The sequence below is a fragment of the Haliotis rufescens genome, unplaced genomic scaffold, assembly GCF_023055435.1.
Source record: "Haliotis rufescens isolate VD_foot unplaced genomic scaffold, xgHalRufe1.0.p SCAF_16, whole genome shotgun sequence".
NCBI lineage: Eukaryota > Metazoa > Mollusca > Gastropoda > Lepetellida > Haliotidae > Haliotis > Haliotis rufescens.
The window spans coordinates 28,068,142-28,094,948 of NW_025963846.1; the positions used below are offsets into that span (position 1 = coordinate 28,068,142).

General features: G+C 39.1%; 2 protein-coding genes across 3 annotated transcripts in view; both read left to right on the forward strand.

Moving 5' to 3' along the window:
- The window catches only part of LOC124113940 (sodium- and chloride-dependent glycine transporter 1-like), a 38,943-nt gene extending 36,768 nt beyond the window's left edge, over positions 1-2,175 (forward strand). Inside the window, exons 15-16 of the mRNA XM_046474442.2 lie at positions 10-177; positions 1,175-2,175. Of these exons, the coding sequence (XP_046330398.2) occupies positions 10-177; positions 1,175-1,282 (276 nt within the window). The 3' untranslated portion in view covers positions 1,283-2,175. The remainder of the gene's footprint in view (positions 1-9; positions 178-1,174) is intronic.
- Positions 2,176-13,533: 11,358 nt separating this feature from the next.
- Positions 13,534-26,807, forward strand: part of LOC124113929 (ubiquitin carboxyl-terminal hydrolase 15-like) — a 49,873-nt gene continuing 36,599 nt past the window's right edge. Inside the window, exons 1-4 of one of the 2 annotated variants that reach the window (XM_048397082.1) lie at positions 13,542-13,650; positions 21,661-21,788; positions 24,839-24,945; positions 26,308-26,452. In XM_048397082.1, the coding sequence (XP_048253039.1) occupies positions 13,562-13,650; positions 21,661-21,788; positions 24,839-24,945; positions 26,308-26,452 (469 nt within the window). In that variant the 5' untranslated portion in view covers positions 13,542-13,561. Of the gene's footprint in view, positions 13,651-21,660; positions 21,789-24,838; positions 24,946-26,307; positions 26,453-26,807 lie in introns of both variants that reach the window. The other variant, XM_048397081.1, reaches the window with a different exon arrangement.

Here is a 26,807-nt window from a genome sequence, read left to right on the forward strand (position 1 = left end):
TTCCACCAGAAAGTACAACTTCTTACCATACCGACAGAGGAATGGGGCCCCGCCCTGGTCAAGCACAGGAAGCTGGTCCATTATGTCGACGACTTTGTTGTTGACCCCTGGGAAGCAAAACGGGCAAATACATTTGTGAACTATGCATTCAAGTCACAGTCCCGAGACACACTGGACGTAAGTAGCATGTCGAGAACAGTATATCCCCACGTACCCTAATTTCGAACAGTTAAGATAGCATCGCAGATATTTTGAGGGATGAGTGAATCAAAACTCAAACTCCGCTTCAGTGGGTGGTGTCTTCAGCAATAGAATTCATTCCGAAAGACTCGTGAAGATCCGCGATAGAAAATGTCTTCAGCAGCCCATGATTGCCGTAAAAGGCGACTATGCTTGTCGTAAGAGGCGACTAACGGGATCGGGGGGTCAGACTCGCTGACTTGGTTGATGGATGTCGTCGTATCCCATTTGCGTGGATCGATGCTCATGATGTCAGTCACTGGATTGTCTGGTCCAGACACGATTATTTACAGACCGCCGTCATATGACTGGAATGTTGCTTAGTGCGGCGTTAAACAACATAAACAAACAAACAAAACATTCCGAAAGAAAACAAATCATCGATAAATTGGCTTGACCTCCATTACCTCTGTAAACTGACGCTGAACTCGAGTGACGTCACCTATTTTCAAACACCTGATTGGTATCATACTTTTTTTTATGAATTAACATGTTTTGGCGCACATTTCTCAACATAATTCTTGCTGGTCGGCATTAAAACTCCAAAAGTAATTGAAAGTTTGAAACCTATTCACAAAATATCAATATTTGTCCAATTATAGTGTTCACACTATTTTACTCTTCCTTTTATCACGAAACGGGCAGAAAAGTGCGGCGTTAAACAACAAACAAACAAACATTGGATATATAAATATACTTCTAGAACATTTGTACAGTATAATTCTTCCCATTGAGATCAATGGATATAAATATACTTATAAAACAGTTATAGTTCTTCCCATGAAGATCAATTGGTATATACAAAAACGTTTAGAATAGCGACACTGTATATTGATATAAACACTTTATGCGAACAGGTACTCTTATGTATAGCCGTCTTGTGTATATTGCATCTATATGACCTACATCATGTGTGTATATGCATGTGTTTCAGACCGGAAGTTATCTCTCTGAGGTCACGACTGAATCAAGGTTTACACGAGGGTCAAGGACGACAGGTCACTCGGTGCATACAGTTTCATCTTTCGAGTCCACAGTCTGATACCAAGTAGACAACTCTCAGAATCGTGCAATATAAGTCATTCCACCCTTCATTGACTGGTTCTATTGGTGGCCCATAGCTATTCTCGGCTGTGAAGTACCGATGACTGCTGAAACATCCAGGTCATCCTCGATAGTCTAGGGTGTTATATTTCTAAAATGCAAATGGCACCCTTGATATGCTGATCCGGGTACACTACATGTATTGGATTCTCATGACTGAGCATAATGTCAGGGGGAAAAGAATATGTAAGTCATCACTAACTCATATTAGTACTGGCTTGTTATATCAATTGTAAAAAGTCCAAAGATCTATCATTTTTTTCTTCAAAAAAATCCTTTCTCAACAGTTAGGACCGTCACTTAACTTAACAAATACATCTCATTCCATAATCGCATACAGAACCGTACAGCTATTGGAAGCTAGCATCTGTTGTCTCATGTATAGAAGTAGCGACCAGATGCAGAGAATGTGATAACAAAATCAAACAGGTTGAAGAACCTGTTATCGTGAAAGATGTCATTTACTAACAAAGAGTTATTCTGCAAATGTTGACACAACTTACAGAGAATCAGCTGATGTGTCTCATTCTCAGAATATACAGAGTTTAACGCAGAGACAATATATGTATTTCTTTAAACACATTTAAGTAATCAGTTTCATTGTTGTGTTCTGTTAACGATATCCATGTACATACTATTTTGTTTCTCAAATTCATGAATGAGGTCGGTTTAACGCCACTTTGGTCAGTTTTCCAATCATATCACAGTCTTATAGTGTCAGTTTAATGTGGGAGGAAAGCCCGAAGATATGCAGGTGTCAGACGTTTACAACTTTGGTGAAACCCACGAGTAAGGATATGGTGCTAACAAACCTCGAAACATAATCAGGGCGAACCGGGATTTCGAACCCACAATCATAGGTTTCTGGCACGCCTAAGTGAGTGAGTGATTTGGGTTTAACGCCGCTTTCAACAGTATTCAAGTTATATCACGGCGTGTCAGCTTAATGTGGGAGGAAAGCCCGAAGTGATGCAGGTCTCAGACGTTTACCACTTCGGTGAAACCCACGAGCATGGGTATGGTGCTGACAACGTAATCGGGAAACTTAATCGGGTCGAACCGGGATTCGAACTCACAATCATAGGTTTGTGGTGTGCCCAAGCACGCCTAAGGGAAGATCCGGTTGGTAGTGATGTAATCAGAATATTGACATGGATCATACTAATAACGTTCTGACCCTATTACAAACCTATGAGTCACATGATCAGTCACATGATCAGTCACATGTCTGCAATTGAATACAGTTTCCCTTTGCATCTCGTCATGACATGGCGAGTTGTGACCGGACATCACGACCATTGTCCACTACTAGATAGTCCCGCCATTCTATACATAATCAGGACCCGTTCCACAAAGCGATCGTAACGTAAGGTGATCGTAACTCCCATACTTGAACAAAGACCTACGACAGTCGTAGCGCAACGATCGCTTTGTTGAACAGGGCCCTGGACAATATTCACAACCATACTGATGAGAAGTTATCATCTATAACGCACTTACCATCTTAGTCGATCAAGGGGTCCCTTAGGTGAGTAATATCCAGTGTACATGTGGGTTCGAATCCCGGTTCGCCCCGATTATGTTTCTAGGTTTGTCAGCACCATACCCGTGCTCGTGGGTTTCACGGAAGTGAAACGTCTGAGACCTGCATCATTTCGGGCTTTCCTCCCACGCCGTCATATGACTGGAATAATGTTGATAGCGGCGTCAAACCCAACTCACTCACTCACTATTTATATGCGAAATATATATGTGACCCAACAGGAGAAAAGGGACTTTGCGTGTGCTAGGATACAATTGTGCTATGACGTCATAAAGACGTATAACGTCCTATTACTTCAGTGAAGATCGCCATGTGTGCTGACTGTACAAAAATATCATATTCTTTTCTCGTTAGTTCGTAATGTAAAAAACACATTATTTCAAAACCTTTCAGCATACATATCTACTTTCAATTCGTTAGACATTATGTCTCAAAACTGCAATTATTACATAAACTGGAGAATGAGTCGAAATGGTTGGGGGTGGTCGGGTAGTATAGTGGTTAAAGCGTTCGCTCGTCACACCGAAGACCCGGGTTCGAATCCCGACATGGATACAATGTGTGAAGCCCATTTCTGGTGTCCCCCGCCGTGATATTGCTGGAATATTGCTAAAAGCGGCGTAAAACCATACTCACTCACCCAAATATTTGGTGTCGTGTATCTCTGTAGTAAATGGGAATTGAAGCGTGTGAGTTGTATTTTTGTGTTCCGAAGATACTGTATAATAATATAATGAGATTTCACCCACATGGTCACTTGTCTCCTGCTTGGTCACGTATTTTTCTCGGAATTGCTATATGGTGACCTTTTAACATAACCTACTGTGATGGACAATCAAGAGATAGATCGGCAGTTGGGTCACACTTCAACGTAAAGGATCCGAAAATATTTTTTCAGAGCCAGATACGTGGTTTAATCATGCTGATTCAGCAAATTGTATACTTGGCTGCTGATGAGGACCTGTGAGGTTGTGTATTTTATATTGTGTGTTTACAATCTCATTAAAATCATACCTAAGTTCTCGCCGCCGCGGGCGATCAAATAGCCTCGTGGTTAAAGCGTTCGCTCGTCACGCCGAAGACCCGGGTTCGATTCCCGACATGGGTACAATGTGTGAAGCCCATTTCTGGTGCCCCCCGCCGTGGTATTGCTGGAATATGGCTAAAAGCGGCGTAAAAACATGCTTACTCACTCTCGCTGCCGCTAAAACAAAGATCTGAGGGCATCCCATTACCGACCAATAAAAATGACTAATAAGAAGTCGACATTAGCCAGTTATAAAACAGCTTTTTTTAGCTTTACGGCACTCGTTTCAACCTGGCGACTTCCATTTCAGACTACGCTTGAATAATTAAAAGTTTGAAAACTGAACAAACGAACATTCCGGAATGTCTAATATATGGTTGAGATTGTATGGCAGTGCTTCCCACGTACTGTGCAACGCCTCCTCCGTCCAAATGTTTATCCCACGGAAGCGAGAGATAGACTGATTTTGACGGAATCAGTCGCACGGGCCGTAACTGTCGTTCAGAACACCTCGTGTTAACGTTTTCGAGGTTGCATGATTAGAAAACACATTCCTACCGTCACTTTCATGATCTGGCAAGCGACGCTTTGATTGATCGGATAAAAGGTCGTTCTGACGTGACCCGTAATGGGATGTCCTCAGATCTTTGTTTACCGATAGCGAGAGCTAAGATCTGATTTTAATGAAATTGGTGAGTTTATAGTCAGGATTTTTATACTTCTTTAATAAAAAAAACATTAAAGATTTAGTTTTCATCTTTCCCTTTTGTCCATGGTTATATGTTTGTTGTACAGAGAAGTGCCGTTTTCACACGTTAGAGCCAGTAGATACGTTTCAGCGTTTGAGCTGTGAGAACCGTTTTTACGCGTTAGAGCCAGTAGACACGTTCCAGTGTTTGAGCTGTGAGAACCGTTTTCACGCGTTAGAGCCAGTAGATACGTTCCAGCGTTTGAGCTGTAAGAACCGTTTTCACACGTTAGAACCAGTAGACGTGTTCCAGCGTTTGAGCTGTAAGAACCGTTTTCACACATTGGAGCCAGTAGATACGTTCCAGCGTTTGAGCTGTAAGAACCATTTCCACACGTTGGAGCCAGTAGACGCGTTCCAGCGTTTGAGCTGTAAGAACCGTTTTCACACGTTGGAGCCAGTAGACGCGTTCCAGCGTTTGAGCTATAAGAACCGTTTTCACACGTTGGAGCCAGTAGATACGTTTAAGCGTTTGAGCTGTAAGAACCATTTCCACACGTTGGAGCCAGTAGATACGTTTAAGCGTTTGAGCTGTGAGAACCGTTTTCACACATTGGAGCCAGTAGATACGTTCGAGTGTTTGAGCTGTAAGAACCATTTCCACACGTTTGAGCCAGTAGATACGTTTAAGCGTTTGAGCTGTGAGAACCGTTTTCACACATTGGAGCCAGAAATCACGTTCCAATGTTGGAGCTGTGAGAACCGCATTCATGAAGTAGAGACAGCATATTAAAGTCACGGAGAAGGCAATCTGTGTCTCCTGATATGCATGAGTCCGCACCAGATTGCCCATGGCATGTCATGGTGTTCTAGAGGGGTTCTGCCACGCCCACCAAGGACCATGTTACAGGACATGTCATGGTGTTCTAGAGGGGTTCTGCCACGCCCACCAAGGACCATTTTACAGGACATTTCATGGTGTTCTAGAGGGGTTCTGCCACGCCCACCAAGGACCATGTTACAGGGCATGTCATGGTGTTCTAGAGGGGTTCTGCCACGCCAACGAAGGACCATGTTACAGGACATGTCATGGTGTTCTAGAGGGGTTCTGCCACGCCAACCAAGGACCATGTTACAGGACATGTCATGGTGTTCTAGAGGGGTTCTGCCACGCCCACCAAGGACCATGTTACAGGACATGTCATAGTGTTCTAGAGGGGTTCTGCCACGCCCACCAAGGACCATGTTACATGGCATGTCATGGTGTTCTAGAGGGGTTCTGCCACGCCCACCAAGGACCATGTTACAGGACATGTCATGGTGTTCTAGAGGGGTTCTGCCACGCCCACCAAGGACCATGTTACAGGACATGTCATGGTGTTCTAGAGGGGTTCTGCCACGCCAACGAAGGACCATGTTACAGGACCTGTCATGGTGTTCTAGAGGGGTTCTGCCACGCCAACGAAGGACCATGTTACAGGACATGTCATGGTGTTCTAGAGGGGTTCTGCCACGCCCACCAAGGACCATGTTACAGGACATGTCATGGTGTTCTATAGGGGTTCTGCCACGCCCACCAAGGACCATGTTACATGGCATGTCATGGTGTTCTAGAGGGGTTCTGCCACGCCCACCAAGGACCATGTTACAGGACATGTCATAGTGTTCTAGAGGGGTTCTGCCACGCCCACCAAGGACCATGTTACAGGACTTCTCATGGAGGAACAAAACTATGAAAAATATCATCACAGGTTATATGTTCAGAGTTTTGTTAAAATCGGTTGATTGATAATAGTGCCTTTTGTGGCATTCCAAAACTGTCCAACGGTGTTAATGTTCGGGATTTACGCTCAATTGCAATTGTACACATCTGCTTTATGATTTTACTAGCGTTTCCTCCTGTTTAAGGTGTTTTACACCGGTATCGTCACAAGTTGAAACATTATTTATGATTTGGTAGGTATCGTACAGAGTAGATATGTCTTGTGATTATGTAAAAGTTTTGTCGCTTTCTTCAGTCCTTGTGAGCGGTCGGGTAACCTAGTGGTTAAAGCGTTCGCTCGTCACGCCGAAGACCCGCTTCGATTCCCTACGTGGGTACAATGTGTGAAGCCCATTTCTGCTGTCCCCCGCCGTGCTAGCATATTGATAAAAACGGCGTTAAACCATACTCACTCACTCACTCAATTCAGTCAATGTCATATTCACATAGACTCTTGTCATATTCATATAGACCCGCGCCAAACTCGCATAGACACTAAGTCTTGTCATACTCATATAGACCCACGCTATACTCGTATAGACCCTTGTCATACTCACATAGACCCTTGTTATATTCATATAGACCCTTGTCATACTCACATAGAACCTTAAAAATTGTCATACTCACATAGACCCTTGACATACACACATAGACCCTTGTCATACACATATAGACCCACGCCATACTCGCATAGACACTTGTCATACTCATATAGACCCACGCTATACTCGCATAGACCCTTGTCATATTCATATAAAACCCTTGTCATACTCGTATAGACCCTTGTCATACTTACATAGACCCTTGACATACAAACGTCATAGACCCTTGTCATATTCATATAGGCCCTTGTCATATTCACATTGACCCTTGACATACTCAAACAGACCCTTGTCATACTCACATAGACCCTTGTCATACTCATATAGACCCTATTCACACTTACATAGACCCTTGTCATACTTTCATAGACCCTTGACATATTCATATAGACCCTTGACATACTCACATAGACCCTTGTCAAACACACATAGACCCCTGACATATTCACATAGACCCTTGACATACTCACAGACCCTTGTCATACTCACATAGACCCTTGTTATACTCACATAGACCCTTGACATACTCACAAAGACCCTTGTCATACTTCCATAGACCCTTGTCATACTCACATAGACCCTTGTTATGCTCACATAGACCCTTGTCATACTCACATAGACCCTTGTCATACTCACATAGACCCTTGTCATACTCAAACAGACCCTTGTCAATGAAAGTGGCTAATTGTAGAATAAATGCAGCTTACAGTAGAATATATGTAACTTACAGTAAAATCGATGTAGCTTTCAGTAGAATATAAAAAGTTCATTGCGGAACAAAAATATCTTTTTGTTGAATAGATGCAACTTACAGTGGAATAAAAACGTTTACAGTAGAATAACTGTAGATTACCGTAGAATAAATGCAGCTTACCGTAAATAAAATGTAACTCATTGTATAATAAATATAGTTTACAGTAGAATAGATATAGCTAACTGTAGAATAAATTTAGCTTACAGTAGAATGTATATAGCTTAATGTACACTAAATATAGCTCATTGAAGAATTAATATAGCTTATTGTAGAATAAATGTAGCTTACTGTAGAATAAATATAGCTCATAGGAGAATAAACATAGCTTATTGTACAATACATATAGCTTACAGTAAAATAAAATGTCGCTCCTTGGAGAAGAAACAAAGCTAACAGTAGAATAAAATGTAGCTTACAGTAGAATAAAATGTAGCTCACTGGAGAATAAATGTAGCCTACAGTAGAATATAATGTAGGTCGTTGTAGAATAAACATAGCCTATTGTAGAATAACTATAGCTTACAGTAGAACAAAATGTACCTCATTGGAGAATAAATATAGCTTACAGTAGAATATAATGTAGGTCGTTGTAGAATAAACATAGCCTATTGTAGAATAAATATAGCTTACAGTAGAACAAAATGTAGCTCATTGGAGAATAAATATAGCTTACAGTAGAATATAATGTGGCTCATTGGAGAATAAATATAGCTTACAGTAGAATAAAATGTAGCTCATTTGAGAATAAATATAGCTTACAGTAAAATATAATGTAGCTCTTATTGAATAAACATAGCTTATTGTAGAATAGATAAAGCTTACAGTAGAATAAAATGTAACTCATTGGCGAATAAATGTAGCTTACAGTAGAATATAATGTAGGTCGTTGTAGAATAAACATAGCTTATTGTAGAATATATATAGCTTACAGTAGAACAAAATGTAACTCATTGGAGAATAAATATAGCTTACAGTAGAATATAATGTAGGTCGATGTAGAATAAACATAGCTTATTGTAGAATATATATAGCTTACAGTAGGATAAAATGTAGCTCATTTGAGAATAAGTGTAGCTCACAGTAGAATATAAAGTAGTTCGCTGTAGAATAAACATAGCTTATTGTAGAATAAATGTAGCTTACACTAGAATAAAATGTAGCTCATTGGAGAATATATGCAGCATCCAGAACAATAAATGTAGCATACAGTAGAATAAAATGTAGCTGACGGTAGGTTAGAATGTAGCTCTTTGTATAATAATTATAGCTCAGTGTTGAATAGAGATAGCTTACAGTAGAACGAAATGTAGATTATAGTACAATCATTATAGCTCGTAGAATATTTACATTGTAGATTCGTGGTAGAAGAGATGTAGCCTTTAGTGGAATAAAAAACACACTTTACAGTAGAATATGTAGCTAACTCGAGAATGCGCTTATGCTGGAATAAAAGCAGGTTACAGTACAATAAAATTTAAATAACAGTTGAATATAAAAGATTATTATAGCAAAGATGTAACTTATTGCACAATAAATGTAGCTTATGTAGAATAAAAGGTACCTTATAGTGGAATTAAAGTATATTTTTGTAGAATACGTGTAGCTTACTATACAGTGGAAGAAATATAACCTACAGTAGAATAAAATGCATCTTATAGTAGAATAAATGTAGCTTATTTTAGAAGAAATCTAGGTGATTGTACAATAAATGCAACCTGCTGTAGGGTATAACTAGATTATTGTAGAATGTAGAATATATTCAGCTTACAGTGGAATAAGATGTAATTTAAAGTAGTATTAATGTAGCTAATTGCAGAATGAATGTTTAACATCGCGTTCAAGATAACTGCACTCCGAGGCCAGTTTTATCCCCCCTAATGTCGAACTTCAGGCAGGGGAACAACAAGTACCATCTTTTAACGTCCTGTAAACATGACCATATCAATTGGAAATTCACTTTAAAAAACTTGCCCTAGACTAACATTTAGTCTCTGAAATGAACATATCGTACATAAAAAAACAGTTGTTCAGTTATCTTAATAAAAATATAATAAAAAGGAGCCCAGTGACTCTCTTCATTTTCAGATACTGCAGTGATCTAGACTTGCCAAACATTATAGACTTCCATGGGCTATTTTTTATATATATTTGTATCAGGATCTGTAAAACAGACTAAACTTGCCCATGCAGTATGATTTAACGATTTCACTTTCCCAAAAATGATGGGATATTGGGTTTATATTTAGATAGCAAAAATAACAAAGATCAGAATTTGTAACTGTAATTTTAACTAGGAAAGAATTAATGGTTAAAATTCTTTGAATAAGTCTGTACTGAAACTATCTTAACTTAGTACCCCGTGAACTAGAACACGTTTTTGAGAATATATTGGAGCCTAGTCAATCTCTGATAAACTGTTTCTGTCCCTGTGACATAGCAATAGGTCTTCAGCAACCCATGCTTGCCGTAAAAGGCGACTATGCTTGTTGCAAGAGGCAACTAACGGGATCGGGTGATGAGGCTCGCTGACTTGATTGATGCATGTCATCGTATCCCAATTGCGTGGATCGATGTTCATGATGTCAATCACTGGACTGTCTGGTCCAGACTCGATTATTTACAGACCGCCGTCATATAGCTGGAATATTGCTGAGTGCGGCGTTAAACAACAAACCAGCATTAGAGATATAATTGGATTCACAATTTATGAATGATAACATTCATTCGTTAGTGAATGGCTACCACATGCCAAGATTGACAAGAAATCAGCGACACCAAGCCGATTGCAAGCTGGACAAACCGCCAGGCAAGTAGCCAATGCATTTCAAGTCCACGTAAGGACCATATATACGCTCCAGCAACGGTACCAGACCACCAACACAACAGATGAGCGACCACGTAGTGAAAAGACCAAGGGTCACCACCCGACGTCAGGATCGTCAGATTGTGCGACAGCATCTTCAAGATCGCTTTGTTACTGCTGCGGAAACTGCTCGACAGACCATGGGGACACACCAGCAACACATTACTGCGGACACCGTGAGTCGACGATTGACGAGCAGACACTTCCACCGCAAAGGCGACACCAGGACCCATTCTGACACCACGTCATCGCCGGGACCATCTTCAGTGGGCAACACAGCACCAGCATTGGCGCCGCCAGCAGTGGAGAAGAGTCCTCTTCTCAGACGAGAGCCGTTACTGTATCTCAACAGCAGATGGCAGAGAGAGAGAGAGAGAGAGTATGGCGACGCCGTGGGGAATGTTATTCGGGTACTTATGTTGTTGAGAGGGACTCATGGGGTGGGCATCATGATGTGGGGTGGAATTGGTCTTGCACAAAGGATCGGCCCTGTGGTCTTCCAGAACATCGGTCCAGGGAGAGGCAATGGGTTTACACAATAAGTTAAAGCATTACACCTGTTTTAAATCATTCATTTTGACCGAAAAATATGTTTTGGATATGAATGTTAAGAAATTCGGAACAGCACTATCCCGTTTCAGATGTAGTTCTCATGACCTTCTTATAGAAAAAGGTAGACATTTAGCGATACCAAGGGAAAACAGATTGTGTAAATATTGTACTTGACAAGAGATAGAAGATGAATACCATTTTTTGCTAGTCTGTCCATTGTATGCAAATATCAGAAAAGAATACATACATAAATATTTTTATCTGAATCCTAGAATAGACAAATTTTATATCTTCATGTCATCTCAAAATGAAACAGCCACAAAATATCTTTCAATGTATATATATATCATGCAATGAACATCAGATCCTCTGCATTATAGATGTGATATTTTGTTACGATATATGTAATTCCTATTGCACCCATTGCTACTGTATGTATATATGTACTATAGGCCTATGGCCTTTTCAGTACTTGAAATAAAGATTGAGAGGCAATGGTGTCACAGCAGCTCGGTACATTGATCAAGTCTTGAGACCACACGCCATACCTCATTTGGCACATTGCCGCAACCACGAGTTTCAGCATGATAACGCCCGTGCCCACACTGCGAGAGCAAACAAGAGACTTCCTTCAATTCAAAGACGGCTGAATGACGTCCTACCAAGGCCGACAACTACAGCTGAACTGCGTCAGGCGTTCCTCAGAGTGGGCTCAAGTGCCTATGGCCTTCATCAACCGACTTATCCATTCCATGTATAGACGTTGCACGGCAGTCATCATGGCGGACACACGAGATACTGACTTGTGATGTCATTGTCTCAGAGACTAGTGTTGTGTTTCACTTTAAGAACATTTGACACTTTAATTTCAACCTTGATGATCAGTTTTGCCAAGTTTCATCTTTTTAATATGTCTCAAAGTATGTTTACAGTGTTTGGAAAAATTAAGGTTTCTTATTTATCTATCCATGGTGACGTTTCTTTTGCGGTTCAGTATATTTTATTGCAAAAAAATGATTCCAGTAAAAACCTGGGTAGCAGCGTTTTAGACCACGTGAGCCATGTTTCACTCATTGTTTGAAAATATCCAAAATAGTAAATAATTTGTTTTAAAAGTTTCACAGTACTAACTGTATACAAAAATATAAAGAACATTATCGTGTGTGTGGTTGAATTGGTCGTTTTTTGTCTTTGTACGTGTCTTCTTTGTTCTTTGTTCTTTGTTTTGTCTAAAAAACAACTGTTTATTAACTTTCTTTGTATTTTGTTGCTACCCTTCTCTGTAACAAGGATGTTTGGAATACCAAATATGAATTAAGAAAACGTCTTTTCGTTAGACGCGGCGGGTGGGGGTCGAACCATCGACTTCCCGCTCTTCAGTCAGACGCTTTATCCACTAGACTACGGACATGGCAGGAGTCAGAACCATCTATAGTTTCCCTATAACTTAACACAACTCTTAAAGGTTATTTATTCCAGGACCCACTTGCACAAAGCGATCTTAGCGCTAAGATGATCGTAACTCCCATACTTTAACATAGGCTTACAATAGTCTTAGTCTTAGCATGGACCCTAAATATAAGTGTCCATGGTCTTAGCGCTAAGATCGTTTTGTGCACTTGGCCCCAGATGCGCTACAGAGATCCCACAAATGCAGCTTTGATTACGAGAAACGTATTTCGTCTTACATGTATATATACCCATTAAGGAAACGGTATATATATATATATATATATATATATATATATATATATATCCTTTTGATACTACGACTGTGGACAAGATTGTTAAACATTCAACAAATTCATAAATTCTTCTTTCTTTTCATAACACTCCTTGTTTTAAATGCAAGGTACGGATAAGTCATTCTCCCTTTACACTTACTAAAGTCGAGTTCTTCTAAAATAGTGCACACGAAACTTACCAGAATTTAACAGTCCAGTAAATATTTAAATTTAATGGTTGAATGAGAGTAAATTAATAACCGTATAAATAAGTGAATACTTACTAATTGAATTAATAATTACACAGTTACACCCAAGTTTTTAAACAACTATAGCAATCAACGTTGCACGATCCGTTTGAAGAGATACTTGTTGCTGTATGGGCTATGGTAAATATTAAACATGTGATGCAGGTCGCGGTTGAAACGGGGATGGGCGTTGAAACATCCCACCTGTTTGGATGCGTGCATTTGAGGCAGTCTGGGTCAACGCAAGTGAATTTCAAACGGTAAGATAACGACTATTTATAGGGTTTCGCAGCTCATCTCGATCAAGAAATTTCTTGCTAAATATAGAACATTTCATCGTCCAACCAACGACAGTCTCTTAGGAAAGATATTTTCAGTTGTGCGTCATCAAGCATTTAGCCAATCCCATAGCTCGTTACATTCGCCCACAGATTCATTCATTGGACTTCCCAAGATGGCGGAAGGTGGACCACCGGATTGTGAGACTCAGAAGTCAGAAATAGGCAATTTACTGAAACTGACCCTTAAAAAAGGCGAAACTTGGTAAGGATTCGTACATATAGAAACCTTATACATCATAATCAGTCCATATATTGTTATAATTTTGCATAAGATATTATCATTTTGACAGTCACAGTTCAGAGGTGATCGTTGCTGACTCATAAATTTGTACGACCGGGATTAGGTGAAGGTTTTGACAGCGGAAATATCTACACTCATAGTCTGCAAATTTATCACCTTGCGATCTCACATTGTATCGTTCCAATTACCTGCAAGTTTTTCAAATTCTTCCGAATACGATCTAAATCACAGGTGTCAACTTTCGTTTTTGAAATGGCAATTGTGTAGCTGTCTATCGAAAGTAAGCGAATGTTGTCACATTACCGACGACGACGGGAGTGTCCAGAGAAGCATTTTCACGTGATTGAAAATGTGACAGGTCTGCCAACGGCATTCACAACCTCTTTCATGTCGCCGTTTCTGATGTTGTAAGGGCACCGTCCCTACCGAAAGTGGTTGATCTGGTTTTGTTTGTTGTTCAGGCAACAAGTGGATCGCATTGGCCTAGTATTACACCACACCTTGCCAACCTTCACTGGACACTGCATTAGTTTGGTTAAGTGATGATAAGCAAGTATTTGGTTTTTGTCAGTCCCGATGTATTATATCAAATCTACGTCTTCTAAATTTATGATATTGGTTAAAAGTGTCCCCAATTAGCCTCTGCTTCAACATGCTGCTTAAAATCAATTTAGCATCCTGGTCTGAAGGGTTTTCCTCAGTACAGCAAGAAGCTATAAACAGTGCAAACATAGATAAACAAATGTTTATGGAAGTCAAATTTATCAATTGCGCGCATATGTGTGCTACTCTGTCGCCCTGTTATGCAAATTACAACCAGTTCAATGTTATTGTTTTAGGCAATATGGGGAGAGCTGCTAACACAGTCAACAACGTTGTTCCTTGTGAATTGAAATCTGTTTGTGAATTGGTCAGGAGAATGTTCTTTGTGAATGTGTTTTTTATTTGATTAACAATGGATTCATATTTTGGAAAATATACCAAAATATATATGTAAAAATAACTTTGTTATTCATGGGTAGAAATTATTTTTTCTGTTCACTAGTCTGCCTTAATCTGCTGTAGTAAAAGTGGCAGTTCACAAGGAAAACTCACTCGTTCCTCCAGATTTATGTTAATTCTGAATCCTATGTATGGCTTGTCAGTTGCAACTATGCATGTGATGATCTATGGTCACACAGTCTTGTTAAATATGTCAATAAGACTGCATCAAAAAGCCAGAACATAAATTCACCTTACCTTGGGATATCCCAGTGTAAATACAAGACATACATACTTGACTGTAATAAATAACTTCAGTTGTCATTTATGAAATTATATTTACATGTAACATTGTTTAATAATGAGAGTTCCTGATATTGAGTTCTGTTATGATGATAGCTATAAACATTTACAGACTTTAAATCATTTTTCTATCCATGCCCTCTACGATAACGCGCACATCATATCTGAGGGGTCGATTTATCAAACATAGCTGAACAAGTGCTTTTGCTATAAAGATTACAAAAGTTATTAAGATTACGAGAGATAAAATTCATGATGTGGCGATAATGTACATGGACAAGACTAGACAGCCATGATAAATGAAAAGTAGTTATATTTAGCATTTTAAGTGTGCGGCTAGAATACAGAATACTGGATACCTTGCGCAATATTGGTAAGGAATGTGTACAAGATCCTTCCTTAGTAATGTTTTTTTCATTGCCCCGCTAAAATAATCGAGTATTTGGGAGGCATGCCCCCTACTCAAAAGGATTGATTTAGACCGCGATGCCACAATATTCTCACATAGTTGTCATAGATATTGTATCAACATTCATTCAGCATGATTGAAAATGGCATACATATAACTGTTACACTTTCAATAGTTTCATCTGCATTGACACTCTTATTTTCTCCAACAATAATTGATAATGTGTTATTGCTTCACTAAAATTATCTACCATACCTGTAACTATCAATAAAAACATACACAATTGTTTATTGATTCGTCAAAAGCTGTCAAAAGAAAAAGTGAGTTGCATACTCGCAACACTGCATGCAGTCTCTCACTGTGCATAACCGATACCTATTACAAATTTTGAACTATTTCAACTGCCCAAACTGTAACAGCAAGTTGAATTTAGAGTTTAGAATATGCTATGATACTTCTAGATTTGTCCATAAAAATTGAAAAATGTGACATTCAAATGTAACTCATAAACTTCATTAATCTTCCGGCTACTCATCAATATTATTATATAACTTCTAAATATTTTCTAACTTCTGCCCATGGCGAACTTGCTGCCTTCTGCTGGAATAAGTGACTTAAATGTTGCTAACCAAACAAAAGGGTGAACCTGGAGCAATATTTATTGTAGAGTGAATGTATGATGAACTGCAACTACTAATTAATTGGAAATTCAACCATATTCCTTTGATATGGTACACACAACAGAAATAGACCGCAAAATTGACAAAATCCCCATGTTTAATGAAATATCATTCTCAAATATCTTTACTATATTTTTTGACAGCAAACAAACTGTTATATTATTTACAACAGTCACTATTTCATGTCTTGTCACTTTGGATATATTCAATTACGATCTAAACACACGTTGTCAAAGCCCTAGAAATTTTACAATGGCAAATTGTTGTCTGCATGTGAACGAAATAAACAGCTAATCATGGTAACATGGTAAACACCTCTGCTAAATGATCTATAAATGTACTCACGAATAATTCCTCCTTCAGTCGACAGTGAACAGAAATACATAAATATTTATGTAATTCATATTTTATTTCAGTTGACAATGTTCATTTTCCAAAAAATATACACTTTTTTTTATATTTGCAGTGGAATAATTAAGTAAATGAAGATAGGATATGTGAGGATAATCTATATAGTCTAGTAACAATAATTGCATCATAATTGGAGACACAAATAACAAAAATCAAATAGCTTCCACTGTTTGGAGACAAAATATCTCTGATACTTAGCAAAATCTCATCACACACCAAAAAGTATCCTTCCTTTTGAGCAGAGGAGATATTTCTCTGATAGGTACAGATTTCCAGGTTAATCCCTGCACTCATACGCTTGATACAAATGCTACTTCTGCCATTACAGGAGGTAACTCTATTAGTTCCTGTTCTATTTATAGCGTATCATGATCTCACTGACGATACAAGTATCAAGTGTATAGAGATTACTACACGAGTGTCTGTCAGATACCATTTATCTTACGAGTTGTTTTAAAAACGTATCTAACGAGCGAAAGCGAGTTAGATACGCTTTGAAACAAGGAGTTGTAAGATAAATGGTATCTGACAGGCATGAGTGCAGTAATCTGTTTCTTACACATCCTTAAATCGCACCTTTTTACCATCAAATCGATGCATTTTGTCTGTTTTCATGATCGCAGTGGCGCATTAATACATAACACAACAATCATGAGTGACGCATACGACATACTGCTTACTATTCATAAATGATCTAATGTTTTCCAATGTAACCAAGAGAATTTGTCGGAAATACAGATAACTATCGTCGTCATTGTGCGTGACTTTGTGTCAGTCATGGCATCACACAGGACAGAAACCTTTAGGATTACTGTTGAATTTACCTGATCATTGTAATGTATATATTTTTAATTCCATAATTCGTGCTACGAAACTCTTCCTACGAATATTCTCAAACGCTTCAGCCAATGTATGCTACAATTAGACGAATTGATCTTTTAAAATAGGAGAGTGTAAAATCTGAATTTTACTTTGTTTACATTTCAACAGGTACAGTTTTCCAAGCACAGTGTTCGTTTCCACACCTACTTTATTTCGCTTGATTTCATCTAGATAATTTGTAATATTTTTTTAATTTGAAGTTTACACGATATACAGCTTTTCCATTGGACCAGAGGGTGGTCACATGACCGCGAAATTGACGTTCATAAGTGTATGAACGACACAATTTGACGTTCATGCGTTTTTCACGAGACCGTGTTCATGAATGACGTAAACACTGACGGACTACTTCCACATTCCTGGGGAAACCCCTGGGAATTCCCTAGTACGAAAACATGCATAAACGTTCTTTCTGATTATTTAGAACCTATATTCTTGGTCTCAGCGTTTCAGTATACATTGAGAAATGTCAGAGAGCGTGATTGCATGATTGTTCACAAATGTCCTTGCCACGGCCTATCCTAAATAATGAACAAACGAAGAAATGCACATGTAAACTATCGTAGTATCGACTCGATCCGTGCCTAGGCTGACATTGACTGTCTCCAGCAATCTATGAATTTACCTTTGTGTCTGTTTGACGCATCTTTATTCACCTTTCAATGATCGGCCAGTTGATCAATGATGACTAATAGTAATACATGTAACCGCCACAGGTTCATTAACAACTTCGGAAATCTCTCCCGTCACGTTTATCGTGTCGGCCATTTTGACGTCTTGTACTTGATGTAAATGTATTACGACTTGCTGTCATTGTGACTGACTTACCGAGGTAGTTCATTACAGATCTTTCTCATCTAATAAGGATACGATTTGAACACATGTGCTGCGTAGGATGTTTCTGAAGAGTAAGTTGTGCATCCATACGCCCATGTCACCTCTTTTTTAGGAACTATTTTACTCGCCGATTTAGCTGGCTGTTGTATGGCTGTCAGTGTAAACATGAAGTCACACGTACTTAATAAAATTGTGTTTAGATCTTGGCATATATCCTTTGAGGTAAGAAATTGTGATAATTTTTTTTATAAGAATTGACTTTCACTTTGTGTGAAGGTCAATTCTTAATTGGTGACCAAGACCATTTGTCATTTGATTAAAAAATGTATGAGGAATTCAGGCATGCATGTATCGCAGCTGAGTTTATAATGTACGTGATCTAATAGGCGTCTGATAACCGACATCCCTGAAACATGATTTTGTAAACACTATCCAATATGGCGGAAAGTGCACTTCGGTGTTTGTGTTTGGGTATTTTCCAAAACTTACTCAACGATTCTAGCTTCATCGGCTACGTTTCAGAATTATCATTGGTGTTTTGGTGAAAAACAGATTTCCGTGATCACTAATATGCTATTTTTTAAATTCAATCCTTCGACTAAATATCCGATATTTAGACTTCTTAACACACAGTAATTTTACTTTGTCTAAAATGACAGTGGATGATATCACAGAAGAGGGAATTTCCCACAGAATTCAAAACTTTTAGTGTTCGTGATGTATATTGAATTTTAGTCGACTCCGAAGTGAGTGTTGAAGAGGAGAGACATGTATATATATATCGTCGGATCATATGGAGTAGCCAATCACTGGCCTGGAATTTGATCTCACACATATGTTTGATACCAGTTATCTCAAATGGGTTTCTCACACAAGGTGAGGGCACAGGTGTCCCAGTAGTCTTAGGCGCCACAATTCGCTGTGCAGTGTTGCGTCCCTTGGGCACGCCAGAAACCTATGATTGTGGGTTCGAATCCCGGTTCGCCCCAATTATGTTTCTAGGTTTGTCAGCACCTTACCCGTGCTCGTGGGTTTCACCGAAGTGGTAAACGTCTGAGACCTGCATCACTTTGGGATTTCCTCCTCTGTTAAGCTGACTCACCGTGATCTAACTGGAATACTGTTAAAAGCGGCATTAAACCCAACTCACTCATTCAGTCACACACAGGTGTGTAAGAAACCTAAAAACCTAACTAGCAATGATAGCGTAGGTATTGGTGAAATGTTACAGCCCTAGTTCGCTGCTTTGATAATGTGTGTGAGACGCGTAACTAACATCACTGTAAATATTGGAATTATTTTAGATCAATTGACCAGATCATATTTTTATTATTAAGTTTTTGTGTAAATAGAACGGATGAATAGTATGATGCTTGTTATTGTCGCTGTAAACAGACCTTTGGTTGTGGTAGTAGAAATGAATAGCCAGAGCTGTAACATGCTTGTGAAGATCCGGGGTAGAATAGGTCTTCAGCAACCCATGATTGCCGTAAAAGGTGACTATGCTTGTCATAAGAGTCGACTAAAGGGATGGGGTGGTCGGGCTCGCTGACTTGGTTGATGCATGTCATCGTATTCCAATTGCATGGATTAAAAGCGGCGTTAAACCCAACTCACTCACACACTCCAATTGCATGGATCAATGCTCATGATGTCAATCACTTGATTATCTGGTCCAGACTTGATAATTTACCTCTGTCATATAGCTGGAATATTGCTGAGTGTGATGTTAAACAACAAACAAACAAACGAACAAACAGAGATGCAAAAAACAACATTTCAGTGGAAAAATATCCATTGGCTTGTCATGTTGTGTTACTGGTGTTTTCACTACCCTGTAAGGAACAAAAGTCGGACATTAGCATTAAAAGAAGCTATTGGGTTGAAGACTGTATTTGAATTAAGAATGGAATTCAGGGGGTCCTTGTTATAACCCAAATGTTTATATTCTAGGATTTAGGAGGTCCTTGGCTCAAATACCACCAGAAGTGCAGAACATGTCCAGGAACTCCCATGGACTAGCACTGTAAAACAGACATTAGTCCAGATAAATACAAGCAGCCACACACACAGAGACACACACACGCATGCACATAGCTACAAAAGTGCAGTTAACTTGAACGTGACGTTAGACCCCGTTTCATCTCTCCTCCATCACCAGGTCATCCAACCTTGTTTGGCCAGTTTATCATGTTCCTCAACAACAGGAAAATGTTTCATGCTTTTTAACCAGACACTTTTTGACACTTGACAAACGCAGTAGGATTTTCTGTGGGTCTGACTGATACTGCGCTTCTGTATTTGCAGACTTGCTTTGATAAACAATGAGTACAGATCTAAGCCTTTCATTATGGGAGAAAGGTGCACATTAAACACTGTACGGTACAGGTGTGTTTGGTCATGTTGATCCAGCAGTCAAGACACACAAGGCAATGTGTTTGTGTGTCAAATGTCTCTTCCCCAGTTACAAACGACGCGTATAAGATTGCTTGTTCTTGGTCAAGCAGGATACATTTTTCACAATATTAATACTAATCTAATTAATCCTCCTAAAGACAGGGGGCATGGGTGGTCCAGTCTTCTAAGGCACCGCCATTCGCTGTGCAGAGTTGCATCCCTTTGTCACTCCAGAAACCTATGATCGTGGGTTCAAATCCCGGTTCGCCACAATTATGTTTCTAGGTTTGTCAGCACCATAACCGTGCTCATGGGTTTCACCGAAGTGGTAAACGTCTGAGACCTGCATCACTGCGGGCTTTCCTCCCACATTAAGCTGACACACTGTGATATAACTGGAATACTGTTAAAAGCAGCGTTAAACCAAACTCACTCACTCACCCTAAAGAAAGATTTCTATTTAAAGATTTTGTAATTTTTTTGCTTTATTTGTTTGAAAACATTCTGGTTTATTTGGGTACTGATAAAAAAATTCAGAAATGACAAGGTTTTTGCTTTCTATGTTATTGATTATGTCAAAGACATGGTCTCTGATTATGTGGAGAGTCTAAAGTTACCTTCACATTTAACTGCATTATTAGTGATCAGTATTACATATGTCGCAATCAGCATCGCTATAATGACGTTTAAACATTTGTTGTTACATGTAACCAGTTGTAGCCATATACCCCAACTTAAAAAACATAATACAAAAGAGCCTTTGGGGTAAGAAGGTCAAGTTTATTTAATGACATTTTAAATTTTAGTTCATAATAATAATTCAACCATGTTCTGTACCCTTCACAACTGATGGCAGTTATCAACACGATGCCACCTACAACAAATATAAAAAATGACAGTGCCGCTTGTAGCATGCACAAAATAGAAGGGCTAGTTCAACTGGAGTTATCTCCCCTTAATGTAGGTTCCACTAAAACATCTCCAGCAAAATTACCTCCCCTTGACCAGGTTTAAAAATATTAACTGGGATTATTTTCCTCGAAAACCTGACAAAATGTGTGTGTGTTGCAGGTACCTGGTGGACATCAAATGGTTCAAGCAGTGGAAGAAGTTTGTGGGCTACGACAGCTGGGACTCCTGCAGTGTCGGGGATGAAAGCACCAACCCAGGACCGGTAGACAACTCCGCTCTTCTTAAAGGTACAAGTGTATACTGTGTCAACACAGGAAGGCTTTTTCCAACAGCTTGCACAGATAATCCTTGCCGAACTAGATAGAATTCCGGAGTTACATTTTGGCTGGACAAAGGGGCCTGTGCATAGTCCAAATCAAAATCATGTTACGAACTAGACATCTGGTTCGTAAACATTATGGATTTCAACGTGGTCAACTGAAGTATTTGCAAAGCATGTGTACCGCCAACTGGGCGTCGACAGATGTTTTGCAAATCTTTTCATGTTTTTTTATGCACTTAGCGTGGTAAGGGCCATTTTGTTTCAATATAGATCTTGATTATCGATCAGATTGTCTTGACTGGGCGCCGCAATTTTGTTTGAAGCAATTGCATGTGACATCAGAGGTGGAATCTGATTGGTCAGTAGGAGGGACATAACTTGTATTAGCCACTAGTGGCGCTATGATTGAGCCTGGAAATTCCAGACTAGTTCGACAAGGGTGGAAACTGGACTTTTATAGTTACGTAATTCCCTTGCCTCTGGAAGATGGAATCTATCCCTCCAGGTTTTGTTTTTGGGACCATTTGAGAGATATATTGTGTATTTTACCCATAAGGGTATGGTTGTGTGTAAAACCTGTTTGATATTTGAACATGTGATTGGTCAGTTGAAGCCTTAATACATCACAGTGCTTAATTGGTGGGGAAAATATGACACGATGTCATCTATTGTTCCTGATGTCACAAATTCATTGCATGATGTAATCTGAACAATAGGCTGCCTTCATTGAAGTTTATCTGTACGGTTGACCTTTCTTACGCTTTTCTTCATTTTCCCTCTTAAATGTCAATGAGTAATATATATAGAATAATCCACCCGAAACTCGGATTTACGGATTATCTGTCCCTCACCAAAGGCTCAAGATTAACACCATTCATTCACTCGGAACAGGTAATCTGTACTCGTTGGTGGTTGTTTATTCTCTAAGTATTACATATACTTTGACAAGTGAGAATCATGATAAGAAGTTAGCGACCTGTGAATCACTTCAAGGAGTAACAACCATCATTTTTTCATGTATGGACTTCGTCCTTTTAACAGAGCTCCAGATAAGCTGCGTATCTGCGTAAAATACGCATCAGAAATGCAGAAATACGCAGTAAAATAAAATCCAAGCGTATCAAATACGCAACGGACATTACAGATACACTACAAAAATATAGTTTGTGCGTATCATCAAAATATTGTGAATTAACCCTGCGTATTCGATTAGCAAATCAGCAATTTATTTTGAAATTTTAAACGGGCATTCCGTCAACCTTGCCAAACTCCACGATGACAGTTACATCATGATCATTTGCCATCAAACTTTCTTGTGGAAGTATCATGGTATTTTTGAGTCCTATAAAGCTCTCGAACCCACACAACACCAATTTGCAGGGACCAGATGAATAGTGTTTTTTAATATTTAACTTAAATACCCACATGTGTAAAAACTAGTGGGTAACAGAAATTTGAATACCCAGATAGAATTACTGATAGCCAATGATTTTAAAATGCATGGGTAAAATACCCACAACACCAAAAGCTTATCTGGAGCTCTGTTTTAATGTTGCTTCCTAAATGACTGTTGCTACATGAGGTCTAAAGAGCTGTTGCCTTTCTATGCATATAACAAATTGTCATCTCTTGCATGCTCAAGGTGGGGCCTTGAACTAATAGGGTAATATTCATTTGAGGTCAAGAGGTCAAGGTGACTTTGAAGGTCATTCATTCATAAGGTCATGTGTTTTGAGTAGTTTGTCTTGCTGTAGTTCTATTACTGAGTTTGTTGCGACCGTTCTGATTTGGATAAAGTTGATTGATGACAGTGACAGGTGATGAAGAACTGTCACATCATTATTGGGTCACACTAGCCCCCCTTGCATCAGGCTAACAGACACAAGTTTGCAGATGTAAATCATTTGCAAGCATTGTCGAAATAACAAAAATAAGCTATACATGCTAAATGTTCCTTTCAGTAAAGAATGAAGAAAATAACACAAAAAAGGAGGGGAGATCGTGAAAACATTTCACAACTATATGAGGGTGGGGTGGGGGGCCCATGAAGAAATGACATACATGTAGTTCTATTTTTTCAAATAGAGTTTTTAGGGGCGATCGGGTAGCCTAGTGGTTAAAGCGTTAGCTCGTCACGCCGAAGACCCGGGTTCGATTCCCGACATGGGTACAATGTGTGAAGCCCACTTCTGGTGTCCCCCACCGTGATATTGCCGGAATATTGCTAAAAGCGGCGTAAAACCGAACTCACCCAACCCTCAAATAGAGTTTATCTATAAATTGTAACATTATTTAGAAGGTACCGGGATGAGGGGGGGGGGGCATGTAAAAATGTTACATGTATTTGGGGTGGTTGGGCATGAAAATATGTTACATTTATTTGGGGTGGGTTGGGCATGAAAAAATGGTACATGTATTAGGGGTGGGTTGGGCATGAAAAAATGGTACATGTATTTTGGGTGGGTTGGGCATGAAAAAATGGTACATGTATTAGGGGTGGGTTGGGCATGTAAAAATGTTACATGTATTTGGGGTGGGTTGGGCATGAAAAAATGTTACATGTATTTGGGGTGGGTTGGGCATGAAAAAATGGTACATGTATTTGGGGTGGGTTGGGCATGAAAAAATGGTACATGTATTAGGGGTGGGTTGGGCATGTAAAAATGTTACATGTATTTGGGGTGGGTTGGGCATGAAAAAATGGTACATGTATTTGGGGTTTTTGGGCATGAAAAAATGTTACATGTATTTGGGGTGGGCATGAAAATAGGTTACATGTATTTGGGGTTTTTGGGCATGAAAAATTATTACATGTATTTGTGGTGGGCATGAAAATATGTTACATGTATTTGGGGTGGGCATGAAAAAATGTTACATGTATTTGGGGTGGGCATGAAAAAATGTTACATTAAGTGGGGTGGTCAGCAGATATGAGACAGTGGTAAGACCAATCTCGCAAACCCCACCCAAAGACCTTTGAATTTTGTTCACTCTAATATTTTGCCTGTGTTGTAGACAATGGTCAGCTCAAGGAGCACCTCGTGGATGACCTGGACTACACGCTGTTCCCAGCCGAGGCCTGGAACAAGCTGCTGTCCTGGTATGGCATCGTCGAGGGACAGGTGAGCTACCACTTTGTACTCGGGGCTCTCGTGTGGTATTGGTCTCATATTGCTTCAGGAGAATTCTTACTCTATCTTCAAAGTCTGTGAATGATGTGGATGTATATTATAATGAACTTGGCACACCTTTTCACTGGAATGGCAAAGAAAAATCATATGCATTTTGGATGTGTTAAATTGCAAGTTAAACCTTCTCCTGGTCCTGTCACAGTTTGTAATGTTATGTAGCCATGGCTCTCTTTGATGAGAGTCCTATCAGAGCTCCAGATAACTTTTTGAGCAATTGAGTTTTTTCTCAAAGGTTTCTATTTTAATTGGGTTATTTCATTTTTCATAGGTTAACCAATATTCCTTGACTCATCTATTCATCTCCCCCCCCCCCCATTGGGTTTTTCCCAAAATGAGTAAGCATTTTCAGATTTTAAAAAAAATAAGTAATGTTTTAGATGTATATAACGGTCCTAAATATAGGCTTAATTTGGAGAGTAAATTAGCTTGTAATTGTATTTTGGAAAGAGTTGCGTTTTCCATTTAATGCATGCGTTTCTGTATGCAAGGTAATTGAAAGTAATTGGGTTTTGAATAGTTTTTTTGTGGTATTTTACGCAAATACGCAGCTTATCTGTAGCTCTGTCCTGTAGAAATGCAGCATTTCTCCTGTAACACAATATCACAGAATTAAGACAGAATTGATCTGATTTCATAGTAATAAATACGAGAGTATTTCGGGGTGAAAGTTTTCATTCTATGAGACATATGGTATGTGTGTATGTATGTAATGAACGCTCAGTAATTTCTGAGCCAAGAAATTGTTGAGAAATAGTTGTCTTAGCCGTTCGTAGCTGTAGGGCTGGCTATCGATATAGATCTTGAGATCGATAATCACTAAGTATTGATCAATTATGATAAATATTGGAGGAAGAACTTTAAGCAAATATGCAAGAAAGTCCCGAAAGAATTTAACAGATTTCATTTTTTTGGTTATTTTCTTTAATATATCTTCCCGTCGCTGGTAATTACGATACTCGATCTTTTTAGCCAGCCCTACTTAGTTGGGAGTGCGACCCGTGAAGATCCGGGTAGAGAATAGGTCTTCAGCAACCCATGCTTGCAGTAAGAGGCGACTATGCTTGTCGTAAGAGGCAACTAACATGATGGGTTGGTCAGGCTTCCTGACTTGTTCGATGCATATCATCGTATCCCTTGCATGGATCGATGCTCATGATGTCAATCACTGGATTCTTGGTCCAGACTCGATTATTTACAAACCGCCGTCATATAGCTGGAATATTGCTGAGTGTGGCGATAAACAAGAAACAAAGAATAGTTTATTAATGCCAGGTCGTTTATTTCCCTGTCCAGAACCCCATATTGCGGAAGGTTATCGAGCAGGGCATGTTTGTTAAGCACTGTAAGGTGGAGGTCTATCTGTTGGACCTCAAGCTGAGTCCCAACTCGGATCATAACAAGTTCATCACTCGCCAGTTCAGCAGAGCCGATACCATAGGTACAGCTATGTACAGTCGATCCGTGATCGGTTGTGGGTCAGTCGGTTGCATGGCATGGGTGTTGGATCCATGATGTAGTTAGCTACAGATAGATGTTGTACTGTCTGATACACATCAGGGCTTCGACCAATACTTGCACACACAGACAATGTTTGGCAATAGGATATATAAAACATGTATTTAATCTTCTTGATATTTTGCTTTTTATCTCATCATTTCGATATGTTTATAATTTTTGTATGCAAATATTAATTTTGTTATTATTTGTATGCTACAAAATATATATATATATATATATGAAAGATGTGTTTTGAGTTTTATGATGTCTCTATTTTTAAGACATCTTTATGAAAT